Source organism: Dromiciops gliroides, chromosome 6 (assembly GCF_019393635.1).
Source record: "Dromiciops gliroides isolate mDroGli1 chromosome 6, mDroGli1.pri, whole genome shotgun sequence".
NCBI lineage: Eukaryota > Metazoa > Chordata > Mammalia > Microbiotheria > Microbiotheriidae > Dromiciops > Dromiciops gliroides.
Genome location: NC_057866.1, coordinates 73,976,108 through 74,001,960, shown reverse-complemented (window position 1 = coordinate 74,001,960; position 25,853 = coordinate 73,976,108). Strand labels below are relative to the sequence as shown.

General features: G+C 37.1%; 1 protein-coding gene across 2 annotated transcripts; it reads left to right on the top strand.

Moving 5' to 3' along the window:
- Positions 1–1,919: 1,919 nt before the first annotated feature.
- On the top strand, positions 1,920–22,970 carry PACRGL (parkin coregulated like). 2 transcript variants are annotated; one of them, XM_043973149.1, is made up of 9 exons: positions 1,920–2,152; positions 9,467–9,541; positions 9,669–9,823; positions 12,962–13,029; positions 15,166–15,256; positions 18,023–18,157; positions 18,570–18,677; positions 19,270–19,350; positions 22,260–22,970. In XM_043973149.1, the coding sequence occupies exons 2-9, from the start codon at positions 9,490–9,492 to the stop codon at positions 22,314–22,316; spliced, it is 747 nt and encodes a 248-aa protein (XP_043829084.1). In that variant the 5' UTR covers positions 1,920–2,152; positions 9,467–9,489; the 3' UTR covers positions 22,317–22,970. The 2 variants fall into 2 exon arrangements, with proteins under 2 accessions (XP_043829084.1, XP_043829086.1); XM_043973151.1 differs by lacking the exon at positions 1,920–2,152 and adding an exon at positions 4,920–5,054.
- Positions 22,971–25,853: the final 2,883 nt, after the last annotated feature.

Here is a 25,853-nt window from a genome sequence, read left to right as displayed (position 1 = left end):
CTTCTCCAGTTTTGTCTCTTCTACCTCTCTTTTATCAACCCCTTAGCTTCACTTGCACAAACTCCATCCTGGCCCAAACCCTCATTGCCTTATGTGTGGTTCCCCTGGATCTAGTCTCTCTCTTTTCTTGGTTGTCCAGGCATGAGGTAATGAGTTTTTGAGCCAGGCTGGAGTTGATGTGAAGAGAACTAAGGTATTTCCAAGCTGAGAAGTTGATTGTCTTTAAAACAGATCTGCCCTGTCATCCCACTAGTCAACAATCTTTAATGGGTTCCTGTTTTCTGTAGGATAAAATGTAAACTTCTCAGCCTAGCATTTAAACTCCCAACCCTATTTTAGCTCCCACCTACCAGTCTTTTTTCCCCCCATATTACCCCACTTCATGCTTTCTATATAAGAATGAAACAGATGCTTAGGATCCCCAAGTGCTCCCCCAACCTCAGCTTCCACCTACTTCTCTCATCTTGGGGAAATTCAGTCTCCAAGTTTTCCCAGGATATACAACAATAAATCGAGACATTTTTCTTTTGGAGTTTAAATAAGTTTGTAATTACCTAGAAGGAAGCCAGCCAGTAGGTGAATCTGACAACAAACTGATTTACAGACATTATTTCAATTCAGTCATTTTTTCAGTCATGTCCGACTCTTTGTGACCCCAGTTGGGGCTTTCTTGGTAAAGATGCTGTAGCAGTATGCAATTTCCTTCTCTAGCTCATTTTACAGATGAGGAAACTGAGGCAAAAGGGTTAAGTGACTTGGTCACATGGCTAGTATGTATCTGAGACCAGATTTAAACTCAGGAAGATGTCCTCTTGACTCCAAGCCTGGTCCACTGTACCACCTAGGTGCCCTACAGACATGCCACCACATTGTATTTGGTTCTTTGGGTGGATTTTTCTGAAAATAAATTTAGCATTTTAGGTAAAATATGAATTCATTGGTATAGGTAACTTTTTGAATGAGAAAACTCCCTCTAATAAGGAAGGTCAGTATGTTTTCTGAAATGTTTTTAACACTTCTGGCCTTGAGCCCTTGAAGAGGTTAAGTGACTTGCCCAGGGCCACACAACCCATATGTTATCAGAGGCAGAACATGAATGATTTCCTGATTTCCAGGTAGGAAACAGGCATTTCTTAAGTACCTGTTGTGTGCCAGGTACCATGCTGAGTGGTTTATACATATTATCTCCATTTCCAGGACTGTTCTCTATATATTGGATCATGCTAACATTCATTTTAGCTCCAAGTAGTCTCTTAATAACTGCAAAAATAGGTCTTTTAATAGCTAACGTTTATTTATTCATTTGTTTATTTATTCACTTATGCATTTATTTATTTTTGCAGGGCAATGAGGGTTAAGTAACTCACCCAGGGTCACACAGTGTCAAGTGTCTGAGGTCGAATTTGAACTCAGGTCTTCCTGAATCCAGGGCCAGTGCTTTATCCACTGAGCAACCTAGCTACCCCACTAACTTTTATTTATATAGTGCTTCCTAGTGCTTTACAAATATTATCTCATTTAGGCTTCACAACAGCTCTGAGTGGCAGGTATTATTACTACCCCCACTTTACAGAAGAGGAAATGGAGAAATAGAAGTGAAGTGACTTGTGCAGAGTTATAAAGTTAGCAGTGTCTCGGGCTGCATTTGAACTCAAGTTTTCTTGTCCCTAAGCACTATGGACTGGGCCCCTAACTAGGTTCAGTTGGAAGGACTCTCCCAACATCTCCTTTTCATTTAACTGCCTCTTCGTTCCCAATTTCTAGAACCACGTGACTCGCCCTAGCACGGGGTAGGGGCGGTGTCAAAGCGGCTTCCACTGGGTTTCAGAGCATGCCCAACGCGCAGGCGCCACTAACACCTCGCCCGGAGCCCGCCCGCTCCGCAGGAGGCCGGCGCGCCAAGCACGTCTGACGTCACCTCGAAGGCGTCCGGTGACGCCGCGACGAGGCAGATGACGCGCCTTTGGAGCTGTTGTCACTTTCTCCGCTCCTTATCCGCCGCAGCCCGGCCCGGCTCGAGTGGTACCGGGTCCGAGGGCCCCGGGCCGGGTGTCTGTGCCGATCACGGCCTGTATGAGGGGACTTAGGAATCCGGGGCCGGAAGCTATGTGGTAGGAGGGCTGCGGCGGAGGCCTGCGCTCCTGGAGATCAGGTGACCTTGATGCTTTTCCTGTTTGTACCCCGTGGCGGGCCGGCGGGCGGCCCGTTGCTATGGCGCCGCGGGCCGCTTTCTTGTCGGCGCGGTGGGGCCCTGGCGGCTCTGTGGGAAAAATCCCTCCGCCTCCGGTGGTCTGCGCCGGATCGTTCTCTTGACTCGGCTCAATGTCTTGCACGTCTTGTTACTTTTCCCAGCCCGCCCGCTCCATCCCTACCCCCCCCCTCCTCCCCCCCCCCCTCCTCCTTCTCCTCCTCCTCCTCCTCCTCCTCCTCTCGGTACCAGGTGTGACCCGGTGCCGCACAGCTGGACCCAGACTCGGGCTTTTAATCCTATTGTTAGCACAGCTGCGGCGGCCCGCAGCATGTGCGAGAAAGCGGGGCAAGCTGGAAGGCGGATCCTCCCAGGGGCTCAGTTGTTGGACATCCACCCCGAGAGTCCTTCCAGTCTAGTCCGGCTCCCTCATTTTACACAGGTGGAAACTGAGGCCCCGAGAAAACCCCCAGGGCGTGGTTATGCGCTCTCCACTCCCTAGAGAATGAACCCCTGGCTTGCCCCACCTCCCTTCTGCTGGAGCCTCCCCCTCGCTTAGGGCCTTCTCGCTGAGGTTACCCTCCCTTTGCAGAGCTGGTGTCTTGTATGCATGAACTTGTTTGAGGGCGAGGACGCCTTTGGCCTCCCTTTGTGTCTTCAGTGCAGTGCCTGGTACGTTGTGTTCATTCGTGGCTGACTTTTCCCAAGCCCACGGACAGAGGTTTTCTTGGCAAAGATACTGATTTGCCATTTCCTTCTCCAGTTCATTTTATGGATGAGGAAACTGAGGCAGACGGGGTGAGCGACCTGCCCAGGGTCACCCAGCTAGGAAGTGTCAGAGGCTGGATTTGAACTCTGGAAGATGAGTCTTCCTGACTCCAGCCCTGGCACTCCGTCCATTGTGCCACCAAGCTGCCCACAGACATTTAATAAATGCTTGTTGACTGATGATGAGAAGTGACACTTAAAGAGCTGTATAGATAGATACATTTATTGAGCTCTTACTGTGTGCCAAGCACTGCTCCAACAGCTGGATAAACAAATATAACCAAGTTCCCATCCTCAAGGAGCTTAGATTCTAATGGGATGATGACACTTAATTAGAAGCTGGAAATTGGGGGAGAAGGAGGAAGAGGGTCAGACGGATTTGTTTAAAAAACAAATAGGGTAGCTAGGTGGTACAGTGGATAAAGCTCTGGCCTTGGATTCAGGAGGACCTGAGTTCAAATCCAGCCTCAGACACTTGGCACTAGCCGTGTGACTCTGGGCAAGTCACTTAACCCTCATTGCCCTGTAAAAAACCAAAAACAAATAGGGAGCAAAAGAAGAAGAAAACCCAAGAGTGAGGTGGAGCATTGTTCCCAGCCTTCCAAAAATGGTGGTCTTAGGGAGTCATCAATGGGACAGGAGGGTGCAGGTCAGGGTTCTCCGGGGTATGGAAAATATATTGCTTGTAGAGTAGTAATTGAGCTCAGTCGAGTTCCAAATAAAGAATTCTTCCTGTTACACCCAGAGAGACTTTTAGTTGCCGGTGATCAATAGACACCATAACTGTTGTTTTTTTAGGGCTGTGATTTCATTGTTTTCTAAAATTTATATTTTTCTATAGTTGCCTCAAAAACACTTAGAGATTAAATGACCAGTTCAAGTTGCAAGCTGCTATATGTCAGAGGAAGGACTTGGAACCCAAGGTTTCTTAGCTCTCTGTCCACCAGGCACTCTTAAAGGTAGAGCAACTTGAAGAGACCTTAGAAATACTCTTGTCCAGCTTACAGGTTTTAAAGATAAAGAAACCGCTTCAGAAAGGTGGGGTAATATGATACAGAGTCTGGTATAGCAAATAAATTGTGTAAAAACACTTTGTGTAAAACCTTAAAGTGCTATTTAAATTTTAGCACTCATGACTGTGAGTGCCAATATTTTGTTAGTGGTTCAGAGTAAGAGAAACACATCTCAGTGGGATTTTCAACTTTAATGTCATTTTCAGTGAAAATTTAAAATGCAAGGCTTGATGGAAATACTGTTTTTGTCCTTTTTTGTTACTTTTAAAACAGAAAATTGTAACAACTTGGAATATACTGAAATGTGGTGTAGCCTTACAGTGAAGATGGAGATTATTTAAGAAAAGAAATGCTCATTTAAAGAATACTACACATATCCTCAGCAAATAGGGATAGTTTTATTTCCTCTTTACCTGTCTCTGTACTTTTAATTTCTTTCGAGTCTTGCTGTTGGTAAAATTTCTAGAACTATGTCAAATGATAGTGAGGAAAGTGGGCTTTTTGCCTCACTATATACCATATTTATTGGGGAAAGTTTCTACTATATCTCCACTGCATATGATGCTTGCCTTTGGTTTTAAACAGATGCTTTTTAATTATTATTTTTTTTTTTTAAAGAGACCCTCCATGCCTATCCACTGTAGGGTTTTTAGCATAAATGATTGCTATACTTTGTCAAAGACTTTTGGGGCATCTTTTGAGATAATCATATGGTTTAGATGTTTTGGCTTTTAATATGATGTTATATTACTTGTTTCCTACTGTTAAAACATTTTTGTTGAACCATCCCTAATGTAAATCCCACTTTGTCATAATGAGTTACGTCTTGAATAAATTGCTGTAATTTGTTTGACAGGATTTTGTTAAAAATTTTGAGTCGATTTTCATTAATGATATCAACCTTTGGTTTTCTTTCCGTGTTTTATCTTTCCTTGGTTTAGGCATTAGGACTATATTTGTCTCATAGAAGGATTATGGTGGGATGATCTTTCCCTCAGTTTTTGAGAATAATTTGTGAAGTAGGGGTGCTAATTGTTTAAAAGTTTGATAGAATTCTTCTGTGATCCAATTCATCAGGACCAGAGGTTTGTTTTTTGTTTTGTTTTGTAGTTCCTTTATAGCTAGATGTATATTTCCTTTTCTGAGATGGGGTCATTTAAGATCTCTTAACTGGTCTTCTACAAGTTTGGGTATTTTTATATTTTTAAAAAATATCCTATTTCTTTTGTGTTCTCAGTTTTGTTGACATATAACTACATAATATATTCTTTTTTTTCTTCTGGTTTTGTGTTTTCACCTTGCTCATTTGCTTTTATCTATTTGATTTTCTTTCCTCTTTTTAATCAGATTAGCTAAATATGTATCAATTTTGTTAGTCTTTTAAAATAAGCTTTTAGTTTTACCATTAAGATGACTTTTTTGTTTCTAGTTTAACTATTTCTTTTCTAATTTTTAAAATCTCTTGTTTTTATTTTACATTTATTTGTCTAATTTTTTTGCACTTTTGATTAATCCTCTTTTTCTGTTTTGTTAATGTATGTTTGTAGGGATATGATTCTTAAACCCCCAATCCTCCCTCCCCCAGCTACTTTAGCTTCCTTCTAGAAATTTGGATATTTTCTCTCAGTATTATCCTTTTCTTTCACAGAATTGTTGATTGTTTCTATGATCCATTCCTTGATCCATTCATTATTTGTAATTTTGTTTTAAGTTTCCATTTGGATCCAAGTCTTCTGTTTGTGATTCCTGAACTAGTGGCTATTTTTTGTTGTATTATGTTCTATGAGAGATATAATGACTATTTCTGCCTTTTAGTATTTACAATATCATTGTACCCTGATGCATGATCAGTTTTGTAAAAGTTACATGGGGTACTGCAAAATACTTATATTCTTCTGCCTTCCCATTTCGAAGATTCTTTAGTTTATCCAACAACTTGTTGTATTTGTTTTCCCTTTTGTTTATCTTTCTGATAAATGTAACCAAAAATGAGTTTTTGGTCATTGCTAGTGTTATTTCCTTTATGAATTAGAGTTCTTAGGCATTTTGAGTGTATAAGTTTATTACTAATATTGGTTTGTTGTTTCTAGTTCCTTTCAGCATGTTGTAATTTCTTTGTTCCTTTTTTATTCTCTTTGTCAGCATGATTCAAGTGAATAATACATTTTTCCACTCCTTCAGTTTTATTTTGTGTATATCTTCATTAAAAAAAAAATTAAAGCAACTGATTGTAGGACTTGTTTTCTTAGCCAAGCTGTCATTCTTTTGTTTTACTGGATTGTTTAGCTCATTCACATTTAAAGTTGTGAGTTAGATTCATATTTTCCTCCATTTGTTTCTAATATTGGGGTTTTTTCTAGTTATATATTTTTAATCCCTTTTCCTTTGTAAACATAGCACAATCTCTTTTCAATTATTTTAGCTCTTTTAAGGTGACCCAATTTCTGTTGTCTCTGTTATTCTTTTTTTTTTTTTTTTAGTGAGGCAATTGGGGTTAAGTGACTTGCCCAGGGTCACACAGCTAGTAAGTATTAAGTGTCTGAAGCCAGATTTGAACTCAGGTACTCCTGAATCCAGGGCCGGTGCTCTAGCCACCGCGCCACCTAGCTGCCCCGTCTCTGTTATTCTTATAACTCTCCCCCACCTCTGTTTGTTACCCTTTTCTCCTCATTCTTGTATCTTTCCTGCTTTTACCTAGTTATTTGATTCTTCCCCTTTTTTCCCTTCTTGGTCAAGTAAATTACCACTTCTCTTCTTTCCTTCTTAACTATCCTTCTAGTTTTTAAATTTTTTCTTTCTTTCTTTTTTTTTTTGTGGTACCCTGTCTTAGAGGATTTCTCTCATTCTCTTCATTATCCATACTCTCTACTCTAGACCAAAGTTTCTTAAATTGTGGGTGGTGTAACTGAATGTGGGGGTAGTGAAAAATTTGGCAAAAATTAAAGGTTATGTATACCTTGTGAGTAGAAAAAGTTTAAGAAGCTCTGCTCTAGACCCACATTCTCTGGTTCATGACCCATATAATTATCTAGTCCTTCTCTGCTTCTCTGTATTCCTCATGCAATCAGAATTTCTGATACCCATTCTGGACTTTTCCCTGTCTGCAGTTTTGGTAAAACTGCCTACTTTGTGCCTCACTCCCAGAACAGTCCCAGTTCCTGCAGGTAACAGGAAGAATACAGCCCCTTGGTAGGATGCTCTACCCAACTTCCCTGAGTCTTCAGCCGTCACTGGACCTATTCCCTCCCTCATGGTTACCTTCATTCTTCATTTGCCTCAAAATCTTCTCCCTGTGTCCATAATCTTACTGGAAGTTTTAGCCCTGCCTGTCTCCTTCCCCAAGTAAGAGTGGGTTTTTCTAGCTGCAAATACCTCATAACACACGCAGCACAGGTTCCCCATCTCTCTTCATAGAATGTGATAATTGTAAACTTCGTTGTTTGATATCATAATTATTGTTTGATATTATAATTATGAAAAGACTTTGACACGAAATCACTTAGGCTAAATGGTCCTAATGCCCATAAAAACTTACAGGCAAAACAAACAGCTGTATTTTCCCACTGATTGTAGTTCTGTATCAGGTGGATAACGCCTATGACTTTTTGGTTGTATGAACTCCACCTGCTGCAGAGACCCTGAGTCATTCTCCTGATGCCTTGGTTAATGTTAGACCCTCTTACCACTTTGTCCTGATAAACTCCCCCTGCCCAAGCTTCACCCAAACCTGGTATGCATGAGGGACCCCAAGAACTATTCCACCACATCTGACTCTGATTAGGAATGAATGCTCCTCCTGTTCTTAACCAAGCCCATTTTATATAAGCTCAGGTATATCATCTTGACATCTGAACCCCAACTTTGGTTGTGTTCCCTCTCCAGCACATCTCCCTCATGTTCCCCCGGGTTGAGTCCCCTGCTCTCTTTATTTGCAATAGTATATGTACATGCATTGTTTAACTGCTTGCTGCATGACGTAACAATAAAGCCTGTGATTGTATCATTTCCCTGAGTACTAATTTTCTGGAAATCCTGAACCCAGGTATTTAGCTTTAACCTTGTGAGGGGCCAAATAAACCAAGTCTCTACATCCACAGGAATATTCATCAGTGGAACCCTGTCCCACCACCCAAACAAAGCCTCTCTTTTTCCTGCCTTTGTCTTAACCCCCTCCTCTTCACCCAGTCTACAGGCCTTTTTCTTCCTGAGAGACCAAAGAAGTCACCTTGCCTTCATTGGACCCAAACATATCACATTCTGCTCTATCTCCCTTCTCCCCTATCTCCCTTCTCCCCTATCTCCCTTTCATACAGCCAGTCTGCATTGATCCTTCAGGCCCTTGACTACACTTTCACTCCTGTCTCCTGGTGCACATTTAGAAGGAATTCTCTTACTGGTGTTTCTGCTGTTACTATTGCTGTTGCCGCCTTGACTGCTGCATTTGTTCCCCTTCCTGCATTTCTGTTGTTTGAAGTGTTCAGAAGGAAAAAAACTCATCAGGTCGGATTTTCATTCTAAGAATGTTTCAATTGCCTCTTTAACATTGAAAATCCATCTTTTCCCACTTGTGGTTAAGCTCAGGTCTGCAGGGTAGGTCATCCTGGACTGCAATGTGAGCTCCATTGTTTTGGGGAATACTTTCCATTTTCTCCTGTTTTCTGGTGGGTGCAGAATATTCTCATTTTATTCAGATTTTCCTGCCTTGGTATTTCAAGAGCTTTCTCCTGGTTGCTTGCAGAGGACTTATTTTTTAATTAAATTGCTAAATTTAACCATTATGTTTCGTAGAGTTTGTAGCCTTGTCTTTTTTGAAGGCAATCTGAATTTTTTTCAGTTAGTATTTCCATTTCTGGGTTCAGAAGTTCTGGGCAATTTTCTTGTCTTATTTCTAGTGTTAAGGTTTTTTAACTTGTTTTTCTGGGAGGCCCATTATTCTTTGCTTGTCTCTCTGCATCTTGTCTTCTAGATCAGTATGTTTTGCTTAAGAGGGCATATTTTCTTTTAATGTTATTGTTTTTGCTTCTCTTCTTCTAGATTTTTCTTTACTTCTGTGTATTTTTATTCCAAATGCATTACTCTCTCCTATGTTTCTTTGGAGAAGACTTGGCATTACAGATTAAAGTTTTTCTGTTATGTCAATTCTTTCTCCTGTGCTCACCATAAATTTTGCTCACCTGATTCTCATTTCTCTTTTATGTGTTATTGCCAGCTAGGCAGTGTAGTGGCTAGGGTGCTGGCCAAGGAGAACTTGAGTTAAAATCTGGCCCTGGGGACCCACTTAACCTCTATTTGCCTTAGTTTCCTCAATGTAGAACAGAGATATACCTGCCTCTCAAGGTTGTTTGTTATGAGAATCAAATGAGAGATTTGTAAAAGTGCTTAGCACAATTCCTGGCATATAATAAGTGTAAAATATGCACTTGCTCCCTTCTTTCTTATGGTTCTGCTGCTACCATTAATAGATTTTTTTTTAGTGACATTTTTTTCTTAAATTCAGGAGCAACCACTAAGAAACGAAGAATGCAGAAATCAGAGAGTCATGGAAGCCTCCAGATGAGAAACAGAGGGACAGGTACATTGTTTGTATTAGACTAAAGAGGTAGTCGAATAATTTGGTACATTTTCTAATGGTAGTGTTTTTATATACAAAAGGGTCCAGAATGTGAACCTCATTTTACTCTTTTTTTTTTAACACATAGGGACATATGAACAAAGAATGTTGACAGGTGCCCAAGTAAAACATAGATCTGTAGTACACCAAAACAAGTTATTACCTTCCAACAATTCTCCAGATTTTATAAAGAAGCCTCACCCTCGTCCAAGTGATAAACTTAATCCTAAAACTATTGACCCGGTAAGTAAAACAAATACTTTAAAATTAACATATTATTCACTTTACTATGTTAGCTTATTTTTGCTTTTCAGTTTAACTCAAACATTTATTTATTTAGGGCGGGGCAATAAGGATTAAGTGACTTGCCCAGGGTCACACAGCTAGTAAGTGTCAAGTGTCTGAGACTGGCTTTGAACTCAGGTCCTTTTGAATTCAGGGCTGGTGCTTTATCCACTGCACCACCTAGATGCCCCCACTTTACTATGTTTATGATACGCTTGAATATGATGTTGGTGTTATCTCTTTGATATCTTGAGTTTCCAATTTTAAATAGAATACAATGAATAAGTGTAGTAGTAAAGAAGAAGGGTAAAGACAAAAAAATAAATTCATCTCAACATTTTATTGATTATGTATTTTAAAAATCATCCATTTCAGTCCCCTACTGGATGCATAAATCTTTTCCATAACATCTGTAACCAGTTGTCATCCAAGCCCTAGCTTAAATAATTTTAATCATTTGAAAGCTCTTCCTTATATTAAGCAGAAATTTACCTCCCTTTAACTTTTCTGTAATGTTGTTACCAAAAGTCATGGAACCACCATAATTTTGGAAGAATGCAAATTACTCTTGCCACATGATTAGCCCGCTTTTTTTCTACTGGTCATAAATCTATCTAATGACATTTTAAAAATAACATTTCTCTTTTGTAATTCTTGGTTGGAAATGTTTTGCATAGATACCCATTATGAACTTCTCCATTGCCCTTTGGTTATTCCTTGAGATTATAATGTTTTATTATTCATAGCCATTAAGCATCACAAGAAGAAGACAGATATTTGAGACATAAATCTTAGTTTCAGGCTGAAATTTAAAGTCATTAAAAGTATTGCATGGGGCAGCTAGCTAGGTGGCACAGTTGCTAAAGCACTGGCCCTGGATTCAGGAGGACCTGAGTTCAAATGTGACCTCAGACACTTGACATTTACTAGCTGGGTGACCCTGGACAACTCACTTAACCCTCATTGCCCCACAAAAAAAAAAAAAGTATTGCAGTTTACAGGTCAGTTTCATATTCAGTTCTTCATTGAGTTCATTGCCACTTAGCATGATGATTGAGCAACTCTTTGGATCACAAATCCAATTGAATATTATAGTACAAACTACTGGCCTGTGTTATCCATTTATTTTTTCCATTGCGTATACTTAGACCATTGAACAATTATGTAAATGATTTAGGTAGCTGTACAACATTTTAGAGTTTGATGAAATCAGTATAAATATTATCAGCAAACAGTAGCTTCTGTTGGGCCCTGCCTATTTCAGCTCTGCTGCACAGCCTCCCTAACAGTGGCAAGCATATGTATATCCTCCCTTTTTGCTGGAATCGTAATCAGTCATACAAAAAAAAAAGTATCCATAGTTAAATCTCTTTAAAATATTTTATATTTAGATGAGATTATTCTCATAAAAATTTTGTAGAGATGGGAAAGCAGGCATCTGACTTTAATTTTAATTTCAACATATCTAAAACTAACCTCATCATCTTACATAGAGCCTCCCAAATTTCTCTCTAAGCCAGTATTCTCCTTTGCCCCCATATTTCTCCAGTTAGTATGAAGACCATGTTGTTTGTTGGCTGAAGTGAGCCGTAGTGTATTTTGTTTTTTTGTGGAATATAGTTCTTTTGGTATTTTTGTTTTGGTAATTAGCTTACATTAGTTAGATTTCTCAAGGAAATAGTGGTATGTTAGTGGTTTTTTACCTGCTTTCCATTTTTGTTGCTGGGTACTATTCAAATCAGTCAGGTGATGATTTTATTTTATTTTTGTTGTATTTTTAGTTTGATTTTGATTTGATCTTTGCTCATTTGATGATAGGACTATACAGAGCTGATCCGGAAATGTCTCTTGCATAGTAAATAGTTGTTTCTCATCTGCTAAAATATCATTTTATTTTTTATAATATTATTTGTGTTCTCCACGTCCAATAGTTCCTGAATCTTTTTTCTCAGGAAGTATTGATGGCCTTTCTTATTCATGTGTGTGTGTGTGTGTGATTCTCTCCACATTTGCCTTAATTTTCACGAGGTCTTAAAATAAATGTTAATTTTATTTAAAGAGTCTTTAGCATTTCTCTATGTCCTCTGCAGGAGATGTTGGTATGTAAGCTACAATTATTTTCATTGTTTTCTTAGACATGCTTATTTGTATTGATACAAAATGTTTGTATCCTGTGAAGTGAATGTTTATTTTTTTTCTACAATACAAAGAATTCCAGTTCCTTTATTCCTCCAAGGAGAATCTGTGAGTCATCTTTCCATTTAGCTTATAACTTCTACAATGTCAGTTCTGATAATAATTTTTTTCTAGTTGTATGGTTACTTTTTGGTCACAGCCAAGGATCTCACGTTTTCTAACAGTTTATATTTATAGGTATTCTGTAAGCTGAAATCATTATCACTCTGTTCCTCTTTCCACCACTCTACCAGACTGTCACACATAGTGGGAAGCCATATAGGACAGCAATCTTTTGCATTTTTCTGTTTTACGTATTGCTAAAGAATTCTGTACCAAGTGACCAGCCTCTCTATACTTAGGCTGGTTCCCAGAAAGTAGATAACTTGTTCCTAGCACTGTTTTTTGTTTTGTTTGTTGTTTTTTTTTTTTATGTCAATTCCCTTGAACTCTCTTATTTGGAAAATTAAAATGAATTTTTTCCCCACTATCTGGGTAACCAAAAAGCTTCATTTACTACTTGTGTATCTTAGTCATGAGAGTTGTTGTAAGCATGTGTTTTTATACTTCAGCACACCTAGTTTACTTGAAGTATAGACTGCCCACTAATTCATAACATGATGAAAATTATAGAAAACTGCAATCTAATTTTTTTGACAAATAAAAAACCAAAGAAGATCAGTTTATATGTGTGCATATTGTATATGTATGTGTATAATATTAAATAATACATGCACACACACATACAACCAGTGTTGTAACTCCAAAGTCTGATCTGTTTCCTCTCCATGTATGTAACCCCCTACTCCCTTAGAGGTCAGGCCTTCCTTATATATGAAGGAAAAGCAGTAGTGTGGTGTTCATATGCAAAATTTTGATATGCAAAAAATTTACATATGTGTATTTTAAATTTCATTTCAGTTTAGTGATCAGCCACGTGCCTCTTCTGCTTTTGCTGCTATTTATTCCAAAGGAGGTATTCCTTGCAGGTAAAATCAATTAGAGATGTAATGGACCATATTCCTGAAATTACTTTAATCAGATTAAATAGTTTTTGCAGGTTAAGTATGTTAAGAATATTAATTGCCTTTGGGATTTACTGTCATTTTGTAAAGAGTACTCTATTGGAGTATTCTAGTAAACTATGATTTACCCTATACTATTTAACTTTTTTTTTTCAGTGACTTTGACAAAGACATAATTGTTTCATTCTTATCCAGTGTGCAAATGACTAGCTATATTGAGGATCCAAAAAGGAGAAGAATGTGCTAGAACTTTGGGCTCTATCTATTACAGTGAAGTTTAACAGAAGTAAACGTAGAGATTTATACTTGAATTTTTAAAAATGAACTTCATGTTTGGGAAGTATGGCTAGACAACAGTATCTGTCTATATCTAACAATATTAACTATCTAGAAGTTATCTACAGATTTTAGTGAATTACAAGTTTTGATGAGAGTTGAATCATGCTGGGATAACAAAAAAAAACCAAACGTAGTCTTGGTCTGCCTTAAGAAAGGTTTAGTTGTCCAGAAGTAGAGAGGCTATAATCCAACTGTCTCTTCTGTGGTGAGACTGTAATAGAAATATCATGCAATTCTGAGCACCACATTTTAGGAAGGGGTAGTGAATATGGTGCTAGATTAATTCTTGCCTTGAGTATTTAGTACTTGTGTAGCGTAGCCATGGACAAGTAACCTAACCACCTCAGATCCTCTGTGGTACCCATTTCACAGGGTTATCAGGTTCAAATGAGAAAGAGCTTTGCAAACATGAAAAGCACCACATACTTATCAGTTATTGTTAATGTAATTGTTAGCTGGAGAGTTTGCAGAGAAGGGCATCCAAGATCATTCCATTTGAGGTTCAGTGTAAAGAACTGGGGTTGTTTATCCTATAGCTGCCCTAGAGCGACATGTTAGATGCTATTTCTGGTTGTTTTTAGCCCTGGTACTTCTCCCCATTGTTGCCTACCTCTTTCCCACATACCATGAAGTTCCTCAATCATAGATAAATGTAGAAAAACCTAATAGAATTGTGGGTTATCAATTCCATAAACTCTGGCAAAAAGCCATGGGAATTATTTCCTGGTACTAATGCAGCCTGATTCTAACTTCTCAACACTAGAAATTTTATTTGTTGTCTTGTCTTTCCTAACTACTGCATCATCTCTCCCCAAAGGTTACTCAGTCATAAGTTTTTTTTTTGGGGGGGGGGTGAATAACAATTCACTTTTTGTAGTAGTTTGGCTATCTTTTTATTGCCACTACTATGTGTTATCACAACCACTGCCCTTGTAGCTGGGCAGAAGTTTGATTCTTCCTCAAGTTCACATCTAGGTCCTGCTGCCCTTGTTCATGATCAGTGCATATCCTTCTCCTTTGTTATGGGTCTTCATATAAAATGCTCTTTGAATCAAGACCTGCTGTAAACCTTTCTCATTACCTATGAAGGTTGGTTTTATTTGAAACCTTCAGTTTTTAAGTTATCATTTTTTTGGTAACCTTACATAAAATGTTTAGCATATGTTGCTGTTTTGTTATTGTAGTCATAACAATGATTTAAGTATTAATTTTAAGATATATATTAAGGTTAAGGCATACATTAAGGACCCTCCAGTTAATAACTGGCTTGAGTTTCAGAAGGGCATCTCTTAACATCCCCTACAGGGATAAGATTTAGTTGTATTTAAACAGTTCATAGGCTTGCAGATTTAGAAATTGGATAGAGCTTGGAAGTGACCTTAAAGGTCACCAAGTTCAACCCCTTCATTTTTACAAATAAATTTAAATTACCTAAGGTCACTCAAGTATTCAATCCCAAATCTCTTTCTTAATCTTAATCCCAGTGTTCTTTGCACTATACTATAGTACCTCCTTAATTAAAACAGTATTACTTGATCATGAATCTCCCAACACACTATTAAGGGAGAATTTTTATAGAAGTAAAACCTACTTCAAAAGATGTTTTTGGTAAGCTCTTTGTCATGTGACAACATTACTATGAACTAGGAAATGACAAAGTAATTTCTCTTCGTAGAGACTGATAAAAGTTTATTGTGTTTAAGAATATTTACAAATAATATCATTTCATACTTATCTGATTCACTGTCTTTTATGTCTCAGGTTGGTACATGGTTCAGTAAAACACAAATTACAGTGGGACTGTCTTCCTGAAACTCTTCCATTTGATCCTCTTCTTATTACTTTAGCCGAGGTAAAGGACTTTCTCCTCAATCATTATGGAAACTTTCTAAAGCCATATTAATTCTTAGGTAATTAAATAGAAAATTTCTTGGCACATATTTAATGTTTTTGGTATTTAAAGAAGAAACTGATGTTGGAATGCTGCCTTTGACTCAGTGCTGAAGGATTAATTATGATGTATTTCATAGACTATAAGAAGCTTAATTTTCTGCATAGACAGGAATTTATTATAGATGAAGAAAAAACATTTTTAAATAAAATTAACAAGATTTTAAAAAATCCAAATATGTGATCTTTATACGGAAGAAAAATATTTAATTATCTATACTATGAGAACTTTAAATGTAAAGAGAAATACTTGATCTGTTTAAAAAACACATTTAGTGTTTTTGTCTTACTGTGTCTTATAAGAAACTGACATCCATTTAATTAATAAATGTAGGTATTCCTTCATAACACTTATAGACATTTTTCATAATATTGAAATATACATTGCTTTGTGTGTGTGTGTGTGTGTGTGTGTTTTATTTTGGGGGGGGGGTGAGGCAGTTGGGGTTAAGTGACTTGCCCAGGGTCACACAGTTAGTAAATTACTAAGTGTCTGAGGTCAGGTTTGACCTCAGGTCCTCCTGAATCCAGGACTGGCGCTCTAACCACTGCACCACCTAGCTGGTGGTGTAAATGTATGTTAGTTAAAAAAGATGGTAGAATGTAAGCACTGTAATGTCTTCTGATAATGCCATCTGTAGGGGAAGAATTTTTCTTACAATTACATGTGCCTGACTAGGAACTCTAACCTTTTGGGCATTTGCTGTTTACATGGGTTTGGTATCAGGAAAGGCAAATGGAACAGCAGAAATTACCCTGGCTTGCTTTTTTGTCCAACAAGACAATCCATCTCTCAATTTTTCAGCTTGTCAGTTGGCTGGTCCCCATGCCTCTAATTCTTTGCTTCAGAATTTCCTTAGTTCAGTCTCAGCTCATACCAGAGAAAGGCAATAGACCTTTCTTGACTGCTAGTGCCTTCCCCTCAGAGATTATTTACACCTTGTAAGAAGTACCTAATTATTTACATGTTGTCTCCCCCATTAGAATATGAGCTTCTTGAGAGCAGGGTCAGTATTTTTGCATGTGTGTATCCCAGGGTTTAGTGCAGTGCCTGTCATGTAGAGATAACTGAATAAGTTCTTTTTAATTGATTGACTTATAATCAGAAGACCTGAATTTGAGTCCCATCTCTGTCATACTAATCGTGTTTCACTTTGGAGAAGTCACTTAACTTCCATGAACCTGTTTCTTGTTTTTTAAAGTGGGAATAGTAATAGGCTACCTAATTGATTTTGAGGATTATTTATGGGTAAAACATTTTGTGAACTATACAAAGTACTCCTTGTTGTTAATATAAATAGGTAATAGTGTAATAATAGAGGTTTACAAAGTTACTAGTCTTATTTACAGCTTTTATTTTCCAATTAAAAAATCTTGCCCTTCCTATTATTGTAGTAATGGAAATAATTGCAAAGGTTTGAGGAGGGATTTTTTTTCCCCTTAAAATAGACCTGTGATTGATTTTATCAATATAGGAAGTTCCTGCTGAGAGAGATACTCTACCAAATGAAGATCCTCTACTAATGCAAATTAGTACTTTCTATGAAACTTATTTATAGAATTGCAGCACTGAAAAGGTTAAGGAACTTGCCCAGGGTCACAGAACCTAGGCCTTGAATTCCAAGATGAGCTCTAGCCACCATGCCATGTTGTGAAGGGTAAAAGACCCTGGGAAAAATGCCTTTTCTGCTTATATTTTCTGTAAAGATAATAAGTATTTCATCATTGTACTCATGAACCAAAATACTAGTTTCTCCTTTTAAGTTTCTGAGGGATTTGCATTTCCCATGACCATCTATAGCAGCCTTCATTTTTTCTCCCCCTTCTCTCACCAACAACTTGATGGGATCTCTTTTTTGGTAAACTTGCTCGACCAATTTGGTGTTTAAAAGTCTAATAAAAATGGTTGTAGTCTAGTACTTTACAGCGATTTGTAGTATTTTATGGTGCTATATATAGAAAAAAAATACATTCCTCGCAACAATCCTGTGAGTTGGTGAGTATTCATTATAACTATTTTAAAGATGAGGAAACTGTCAAAGGTTCAGTGGCTGGTTACTGCTAGCTAATGTGTACAACAGGTGGTAGTTAGTTAAGTCCTCTGACAAGAAGTACTATTTCTACTCCATAATGTTGCCTGTTTTTAAACTCAGAAATGTGAAAAAACAGTCATCGTTCAGAAAATTCTGAAAACTGAGATTTAGAATAACATTTCTTTAGTTTGTTTTTCCCTTAAGAAAGGAAAATTTAGTGACTTTGAAAACAGTGGAATTTAAACCCAGCAAATCTTGGAATAGGTTGAGATGGTAAAGCCTCTCCTGCTGAGGGAATGTTGAACAGCCTTAGGCATGCATGTATATAACTGTTTGGTAGCTTTCTATCCACTTTGTAAGAAAAGTGCAATATTTAGGAGGAAATACAAAAGTATCAAAGAAGGTACCTTGTTTTATTTAGAGTCAGAAGAAGAGGTGGAGCAGGTGGTAATTGGTTCCTATTTTTCCTTTGGTCACAATTTTAATTGCATTTGTACTGGTTATTACTGAAATTGTATGTCTTGACTAGGAAGGCATAATAATGAAAATACTCTGATTTCTATTATTAGGATGATTTTGATTTTTTTTCTTGGTATGTCCAAACCTATATTAAATCACATTGTTATATTTAACAGGGTCTAAGAGAGACTAAACACCCATACACATTTGTATCGAAAGAAGGTTTTAAAGAATTACTTTTGGTTGAAGGTGCTACTGAAAAAACTGTGCCCTTGCTACCTAGACTGATTCCTGTTTTGAAGGCAGCTCTGGTATGTTTTTTTAAATTTAAGTCTTAATGTAAAGTCAAAAAATCCTAGCAGGGATTAATATGAATATTTTAGCACAATTGGTTTCCTTCAAATTAGATTTTATGAATTATTCTCTTCAGGAAACACTGATCTACCTTTGTACTTGATGCTCTCAGAATTATAATCTGGTTTTGAAGGGCAGGTATCTTTAGAGAAGTTCTAAGGGTAAACAATACTTTTAAGTTAATTTTGTTTTTACTTTCATTGGAAAATATATTCAATGCTTTTAATACAGTTGAGACTTTGCACTTGTTTTTGGATCTTACAGTAAGGATCATAGTTTTAAAGCTTATATATTTAGTTGATAATTACTATAATTATAGATGTTGAATTTTATTTAATCATGACCCTCTCTCTTCTCTTTTCCCCCAAGACCCATTCAGATGGTGAAGTGTTTGAAAGGGGTTTGAATGCTTTAGTACAGTTGAGTGGCGTTGTTGGGCCTTTTCTAAATGATCATCTGAAGCATTTGCTTACAAGTGTAAGTATCAAAAATATTTGATTGTAATTGTATCCCTTTCACGTCCTGTTCGCTAATATTTTTAACTCTTGTTTTTTTGGATTGAATTTATGATGTCATTAGTAATTTGATTGATTAACTTTTACTGAGGAAATTCCAATTGCCAATGCAGATTATTGGCCTCTACCACAATTGCCTGTAGCACTGAGAAGTTAAATGAATTTTCCTTAGGATCACACATCCAGTGTAAGTGAGAGGGGGGAATGGATCCTAGGTTTTCTGTACTTTAGGCCAGCTGTGCCAGGCTGTCTAATTTTAGATTCTAATCTGTACTTTTTAATATTACACCAGTGTACTTTAGGTTTCTATTAAAGTTAATTCTCAAGAGAAGACTTAAAATTACTCTAAAAGAAATTGAGTGCGTATGTGTTCTAAAATCTCACTGGTATTTTTTCCCCTAATTAGCCTATTTTTAAAGGATGTATGTTAGTGAAATTTAGAAAGTTTTCATATGATTGATTGTTTTTTAGTTTCCTTTTTCTTTGTGTCCCACATGTCTTTTGCATAATATATTGCTTAGTGGATGAATATGTTTTTTTCATTCTTTTTTAAGCTTTCCAAGAGACTAATGGATAAGAAATTCAAAGAGCCAATCACCAGTGCTTTACAAAAGCTAGAACAACATGGTGGAAGTGTGAGTAGAACGTTATTCTTCCTTTCAGTTATTTGGTATTAATTGTGAGTTTAAATATTTTTCCTCACTTAAATATTTTATTTGTTTTAATCATTGAAGACCCACCTTCTCATCCTCCTACCTCATCCTTTGAGAACAAAAGAAAAATGCAACCAATTATAAAATTTCCACATAACTCATTGTCCACAAAATTCGTCTCATTCAGAGTTCTTCTCTGTCAGAAAGTAGGTAGCATGTTTCATCATTAGTCCTCTGGAATCTTGGTTTTTCATTATGCTGATAAGAGTTCAGCACACTAGTATTACATTACATTTATATACCATACCTTATTCATCTATTTCCCAATTTATGAGCAGCCCCTCAAATCCCCATTCTTTGCCACCTTAAAAAGAAGTATAATATTTTTGTACGTTCTTAGATTTTGTTTTTCTTAGGACTAATTCTTCCCATAATCTGCTATCCTTCTAATTTCCCTTTCCCTCTGATTTCCCTATTGAGTGAATTGTATTTTCATACCTGTGTGTGGGTATTTTCTTAATATCATCAAGATATAACTACTCCCAGGCCTTGTCTAATTGGAATTCCCTCTGTGAATCCTGATGATGATAGGGTATTCAGAGGGGACACGTGTCATCTCTCCATTTTTAAATGTAAGCAGTTTTTAATCTTTGCCTTTACATGTTTTTTTGTCCTGTGTTTGAAATTCAAAGCTTCTTTACAGTTCTAGTCTTTTTTTTTTTTTCATCAAGAAAGTTCTCTACTTCATCAAAGGTTCACTTTCTTCTCTCTTGCCTTGTACTTTTTGTTTAAATACATTATTCTTGACTGTAAAGTGCATATTCTTTACCTTTTAGAATATTAGGTTTCAAGTTCTTCACTTCTTCATGGTGGTGGCCGCTAAATCACTGTGGGCCATCTTGACTGTGACTTGAATTCTTGCTGCTTACAGAATTTTTTCTCTGATCTAGAAAAATCTGGATTTTGATTGTGAAGTTCCTGGGAGTTTTCATTTAGGGGGTTCTTTCAGGAGGTCACTGATGGTTTCTTTTTTGTTTCTACTTTGCTTGATGGTTCTACGGAGATCTAAGCAATTTTCTGTTAAGATTTCTTCAGATATGCTGTCTAGACTTTTTTGAGGGGGTGGCTCATGGCATTCAGATAGTCTAGTGATTCTTTATTTTTTTCCCCTTATCTGATTCACAGGTCAGTTGTTACTTTTTTTGTTGTTGTTGTTTTCAGTCTTTTGCTTTTGTTTAAATATTTTCTATTGCTTCATGAAAGCAATGCTTGTACAGGTTTTGGACTCACTTATGCATTTGTATCCTAAGCATCCTTGCTGTCATAATAGTTCATTATGATGCAGGATTTTTTGGTGGTTGTTGTTTATCATTCTTCCAGCCTGTTTCCATATCAGACTTGAGAGTAAGCCTGGGCTCTGTGGCACTTTTTGAGGAAAAGTCTGGCCTGATTATGTTGTGGCTTTCTTGTAGTATTGAGTATTGCATTATTCCAGGATCCCAGGAAATTTTCTCTACTAGCTACTTCTAGCCTTTGACAGTTGCCTAGACAGTTGCAAGGTTAAGTGACTTTGCTGGGTCATACAGTCAGGCGTCAGAAGTGGGTCTTGAAGTTTTTGTGAGTTAGAGGCTCTCTATACGCTTTGCTAATTCTAGGGTGATATTACAGCTTAATTATGAAATACTTTGCTTTCTGGTACTTCTCAAATACAAATTTCTTGAGGGGATGATTTTGAATTGTGTTTTCTACCCCAAAGAGCATGTATCTATGCACATGATTTATAAGATAAATTTACCAGGTTCTTTCCTTATTTTTCCCCAAAATACGGTTGAGGAATTTTCAAAAATACTCTCTACAGTATTAGAGGGGGATTTGAAACTCTATATCTCAGAAGTATTGGGTACTCTCTTTGAAACAGTTCTCAGAGAATTAGTCATTTTGAGTTGCCTTCAGAAATAAGTTGAGTATTATTACCCTTTTTTATGCCTTAAAAAGTGAGAATAGAAGACTTAACTTCACTGTCTCAACATAATATGGACATAATTTTGAATTCTTGAAAGCTGTGGCATTGTACTGCAAGCTTTTTAGCAGGTCCTGTTAATTTGCGACAGTTGTTGTTTTGGGTTTTTTTTTTTTTTTTTAAAGTAAAAGGCTCATCACTAAAAGGTTGGACTCCATGTGCTAATTTTTTATGTTGTGATCAGTATTGGTGGTGGAGAAACCACCCCATTGGAATTATGAATTTTTTCAAGATTAAAAATTTAAATACATTTTTTCCTACTAGTTGTAAGTTTTTTTCAAAAAAAAAAAGGTTAGAAAAAATATATATATCTTCCGTATGCTGTAGTTTAGATAACAAGAGACTTCTCACATCATACTTGAAGATAGGTATTAATTCTTTCAGTCTTCTCTGCTGCTGTTTGCTTCTAATTTTTTGTTTCATGGCTTTTCTCTAGACTGGTTTTTGTACTGTCCTAACCTTAGGTAACTGGAGAAGAAAATGGCAAATTGCTCCAGTACCTTTGACAAGAAAACCCTATGGACATTATTGGCATGCTGTGGTCCACAGGGTCATGAAGAGTCAGACACAACTGAATGACAACCACCATCATCTTTTGGTAGCCCCAAACTTCACTTTGGGAAGGACATCCTAATACTAAGTGTGTTCTATATGTCTTCTCTCACTTAGCCTAATTCCAAGAGCCAACATTGAAAAAAACAACCTGCTTTTATAAAATTTGTCAGAGTTGATTGCTAATACTACACATGATATTCTGTTTTTTTTTTTAAAGATTATATTATTTTAAATAAGTAAAGTATTAAAAACAGAATCCATGTACCCCACTGAGTACTACAACATACTAATAATACTAAATCTTTTCTACCAACAGGGCAGCCTTATGATTATCAAAGCTAAAATTCCAACCTATTGTTCCATCTGCTCTTAAACCAAAGGAATGATAAACCATTTGACTAAGTGGTGAGAGATGTCAGAAGCTTGTGGTGAACATCGTAGGATCCTTTTTGAACATGTTTCATTTTTTATCACAGCTGATTTTCATGTGATAAAAATTAATACACAAAATTGATTCCACTGAATCATAGTAAATAAGCATTTATCAACATGGGAAAATGATTATGGAAAACTATTGAAAGGATTTTGTGGGGTTTATCACATATAATTTTTTTTCTGCTACAGTTGGTTTGTATTAAGAACCAGAGTTTTGTTTACAGTTTGATATTTGATATTTATATTTCAGTATCTTTTAGTTATATCACCTGATTGCACTAATTTTTCATAATTACCCTGGCATACTTATAGGGTTTTTAGACCTATCAGAGTCATAGAAATTTAGTAAGAGTGGTTAAACTGTTTAGTAACTCACTGATAAATTATTGCTTATAAACAGTTATTTTTATAATATGTAATGCTTGGTGGAAACATTCAGAACATTTCAAAATAAGAATTTTTCAATAGTGTAAAATTCTGTTATAACATGTAAATTATTATTTTACTATAACCTGCTAAAACTATATATGAGTTTTGGTGTTGTAATATATAAGTAAATGTTATTTTTTTATTTCCTCACCTAAAAGAAATATAACTTGCAAATTGGGACATTTAAGAATTTAACTCTTGAAATTCCAAATTGTATTCAAATATTTTTTTTAGTGTTAACTTGTTAACCCTTTCTCCCTTAAAAATACTTAATAAACATGTTATAGTTCTCAAAAATTTTTACCTTATGATTTCTTATATCACCTAGAAGAGTTCTTCACATTAGGCCAGGGTGGTGAGAAAAGTTAAAGGCAGCTCAGCCATATTCCAGGTATTTTTTTGGTCAAAGGTGCTGCTCATCTGTCAGTAACCAATTAAGCACCTGCTCTATGCTAAGCACTGGGGATACAAAGAAAGGTCAAAAACAGTCCTTGTTCTTGAGGTCACAGTCTAATTGTGGGGAGACAGCATACAAACAACTGGGTGGGTACAAACTATATACAGGATCCATTTTACATTAGAAAAAGGCATCCAATAGAAGGTGGCATTTTTGTTGGGATTTGAGAGAAGATAGGATGAGGAGAGAGAACATTCTAGGCACAGAGGACAGCCAGTGAAAATGCTCATATATCAGAATTCTTATTGGAGAAACAGCAGGGAGGCAAATATTACTGGTTTGCTGAGTGAAGGATGGGCTCAAGGTGGGAAATAGCTTGTGACAGAGAGACCAACCAGCAGGTTTATCCCAGTACTCCAGCTAGGAGGTGATGGAACCTGGAGCATAGTTGTAGAATAAAAGGGGGCATATAGGAGAGGTGTTACAAAGGTAAATTCAGTGGACCTTAGCAACAGGTTGGATTTTGGGGGAGGAGGAGACAGGTGAGAGAGTGAAGATAATACCTAGTTTGCAAGCCAGGGTGAGTCAGAGGATGGTAGTGCCATTGACAGTAAAAAGAAGGTTTGGGGGGAAAGATACTGAAAAGTTCACCAAGTGAGATAGTCTAGAGGGAGAAGAGCGGAGACAGGATGGAGTCCTATCTATGGAACACCCATACAGTTAGTGGGTTTGACCTGGGTGAAAATTCAGCAGAGGAGATGAGTGGTCACATAAGTAGAAGGAGAAGCAGGAAGGATAAAGTGGCACAAAAACCTAGAGAGAAGAGAACATCCAAAAGAGGGTGAGTGACAGTGTCAAAGTCTACAGGGAAGTCAAGGAAGATGAAGACTGAGAAAAAGCCGTTGGATCGAGCATCTTAACAGATTATTAGTAACTTCAGAGAGGGCAGCTTTGAATAATGAAGTTGGAAGCCAGATTGCAGAGAGTGAACATGTTAGAGGAAGTGGACTCACCTATTGGAGACTTTGTTCTTAAGGAAGATACAGGATGATAGTTAGCAGAGATGGATCAAGTGTGAGGAGGGAGGAGGTGGGCATGTCTATAGGCAGTAGGAAAGAAAGCAGAGGGGGAATGAAGATAACAGAGTGGGAATGATAGAAGGGAGGCAGTCATCTGGAGTAGTAATCACTCACTCTGCCGGGTACTACACTAATTGCTGGGCAATAAAGAAAGGCAAACATAATTCTGCTTCATAGAACTCAAGATTTTAGAGGCAGCTCAGTGGCAGTGAATAGAATACTAGGCCTGTAGTTAGGAAGAAATAAGTACAAATTCCAGCCTCAGTCACTAACTATATGACCTTGAGCAAGTCATGTAGTTTGCCTCAGTTTCCTCAACAATAAAATGGAGATAACACCCATTTCCCAGAGTGGTTGTGAAGATCAAATGAGATAAGATTTGTAAAGAGCTTAAGCTAGTGTCTGCAGAAAGTAGGGCTTGAGTGGAGTCATGAAGGAAAACAGGGAAGCCCGTAGGCAGAGGTGAGAAGAATATTCCAGCTATGGGGGATAGCCATTGAAAAGACAGGTAGTCATGTGAGGACAGGAAGAATGGAGGTATTGCTGGATCATGCAGCATGTGGAAGAGTAGAGTAAAAGAATGGAAATATACTTAGAGAGGGGCATGACTTTCAATGTCAAACAGAATTTTATATTTGATGCTAGAAATTAATTGTGAGTCAGGGAAGGTTATTGAGTAACATTGACATGATCAGGCTTCTGTTTCTTTTGTTTTTCTTTTGATAATTGAGTGGAGAATGGATTGGAGTGGGGAAAAACTTGAGGGAGAGAGAGAAACCAACTGGAAAGCATTGTAGGAGTCCAGGTGTGAAGTAGTAAGAGCTTGCACCAAGAGTTAAAGCTTTTTTAGAGAGAAGGGGATTGATAGGAGATGTTACAAATGTAGAAATGACAAGGTTTGGATATGTGGAATAAGACAGAGAAGTAGAGGATGACACCATAAAACATTTCTGAAAAACTGAAAGATTGACTATATTTAAACACAAAACTGCAGAAATAGAGGAAATCTGACCATAGAGAAGCCAAAGAAAACAATGTTAAAAGTACACATGAACTTTATGACAGCCAAAGGAACTGACCTTAAAAACAGAATGTGTGTAGATAATTTATGGACAATGTCTCCCAGAAAAAAACTGTGGTAAATCAAAAAACTTGGAGGGGGCAGAAACCTGCTTGGTACTTTTGAATACAGAAGACAAAGCATCAGTCAAAAGATTCCAATTAAAATCGAAGGCAGTGGCACCATCACCACCACCATGTTATTCTTCAAACTCCAAAAGACTTAGTGGTTAAATTCAACAATTTCAATCACAAAGTAAAGAAATTAAGCAGCCAAGGGAAAGATCTTCCATTGTGAAGAAAAAAAAGTGTAATGTAACACAAGATTTTCCTCTTAAGATTAGAAATTATAGGATAGAATGGAGTAGCATATTTTAAAAAGCTCAAGGCACCTCCCAAAAGTGATAATGGCATTCCCAACGAAACTAAGCATAATCAGATACAGCAACAAAAATTGATACTGGAACAGAGGACCATTTCTGCAGAGGAAAAAAATGAGCAAAATATTTGA

Excerpts from the sequence above, each read along its gene's own strand:
- PACRGL (XM_043973149.1), top strand. The coding sequence starts at position 9,490 with ATGCAGAAATCAGAGAGTCATGGAAGCCTCCAGATGAGAAACAGAGGG. Across the intron at positions 18,158-18,569 it reads CTGTTTTGAAGGCAGCTCTG|ACCCATTCAGATGGTGAAGT; the intron begins GTATGTTTTTTT and ends TTTTCCCCCAAG. Across the intron at positions 18,678-19,269 it reads TGAAGCATTTGCTTACAAGT|CTTTCCAAGAGACTAATGGA; the intron begins GTAAGTATCAAA and ends TTCTTTTTTAAG.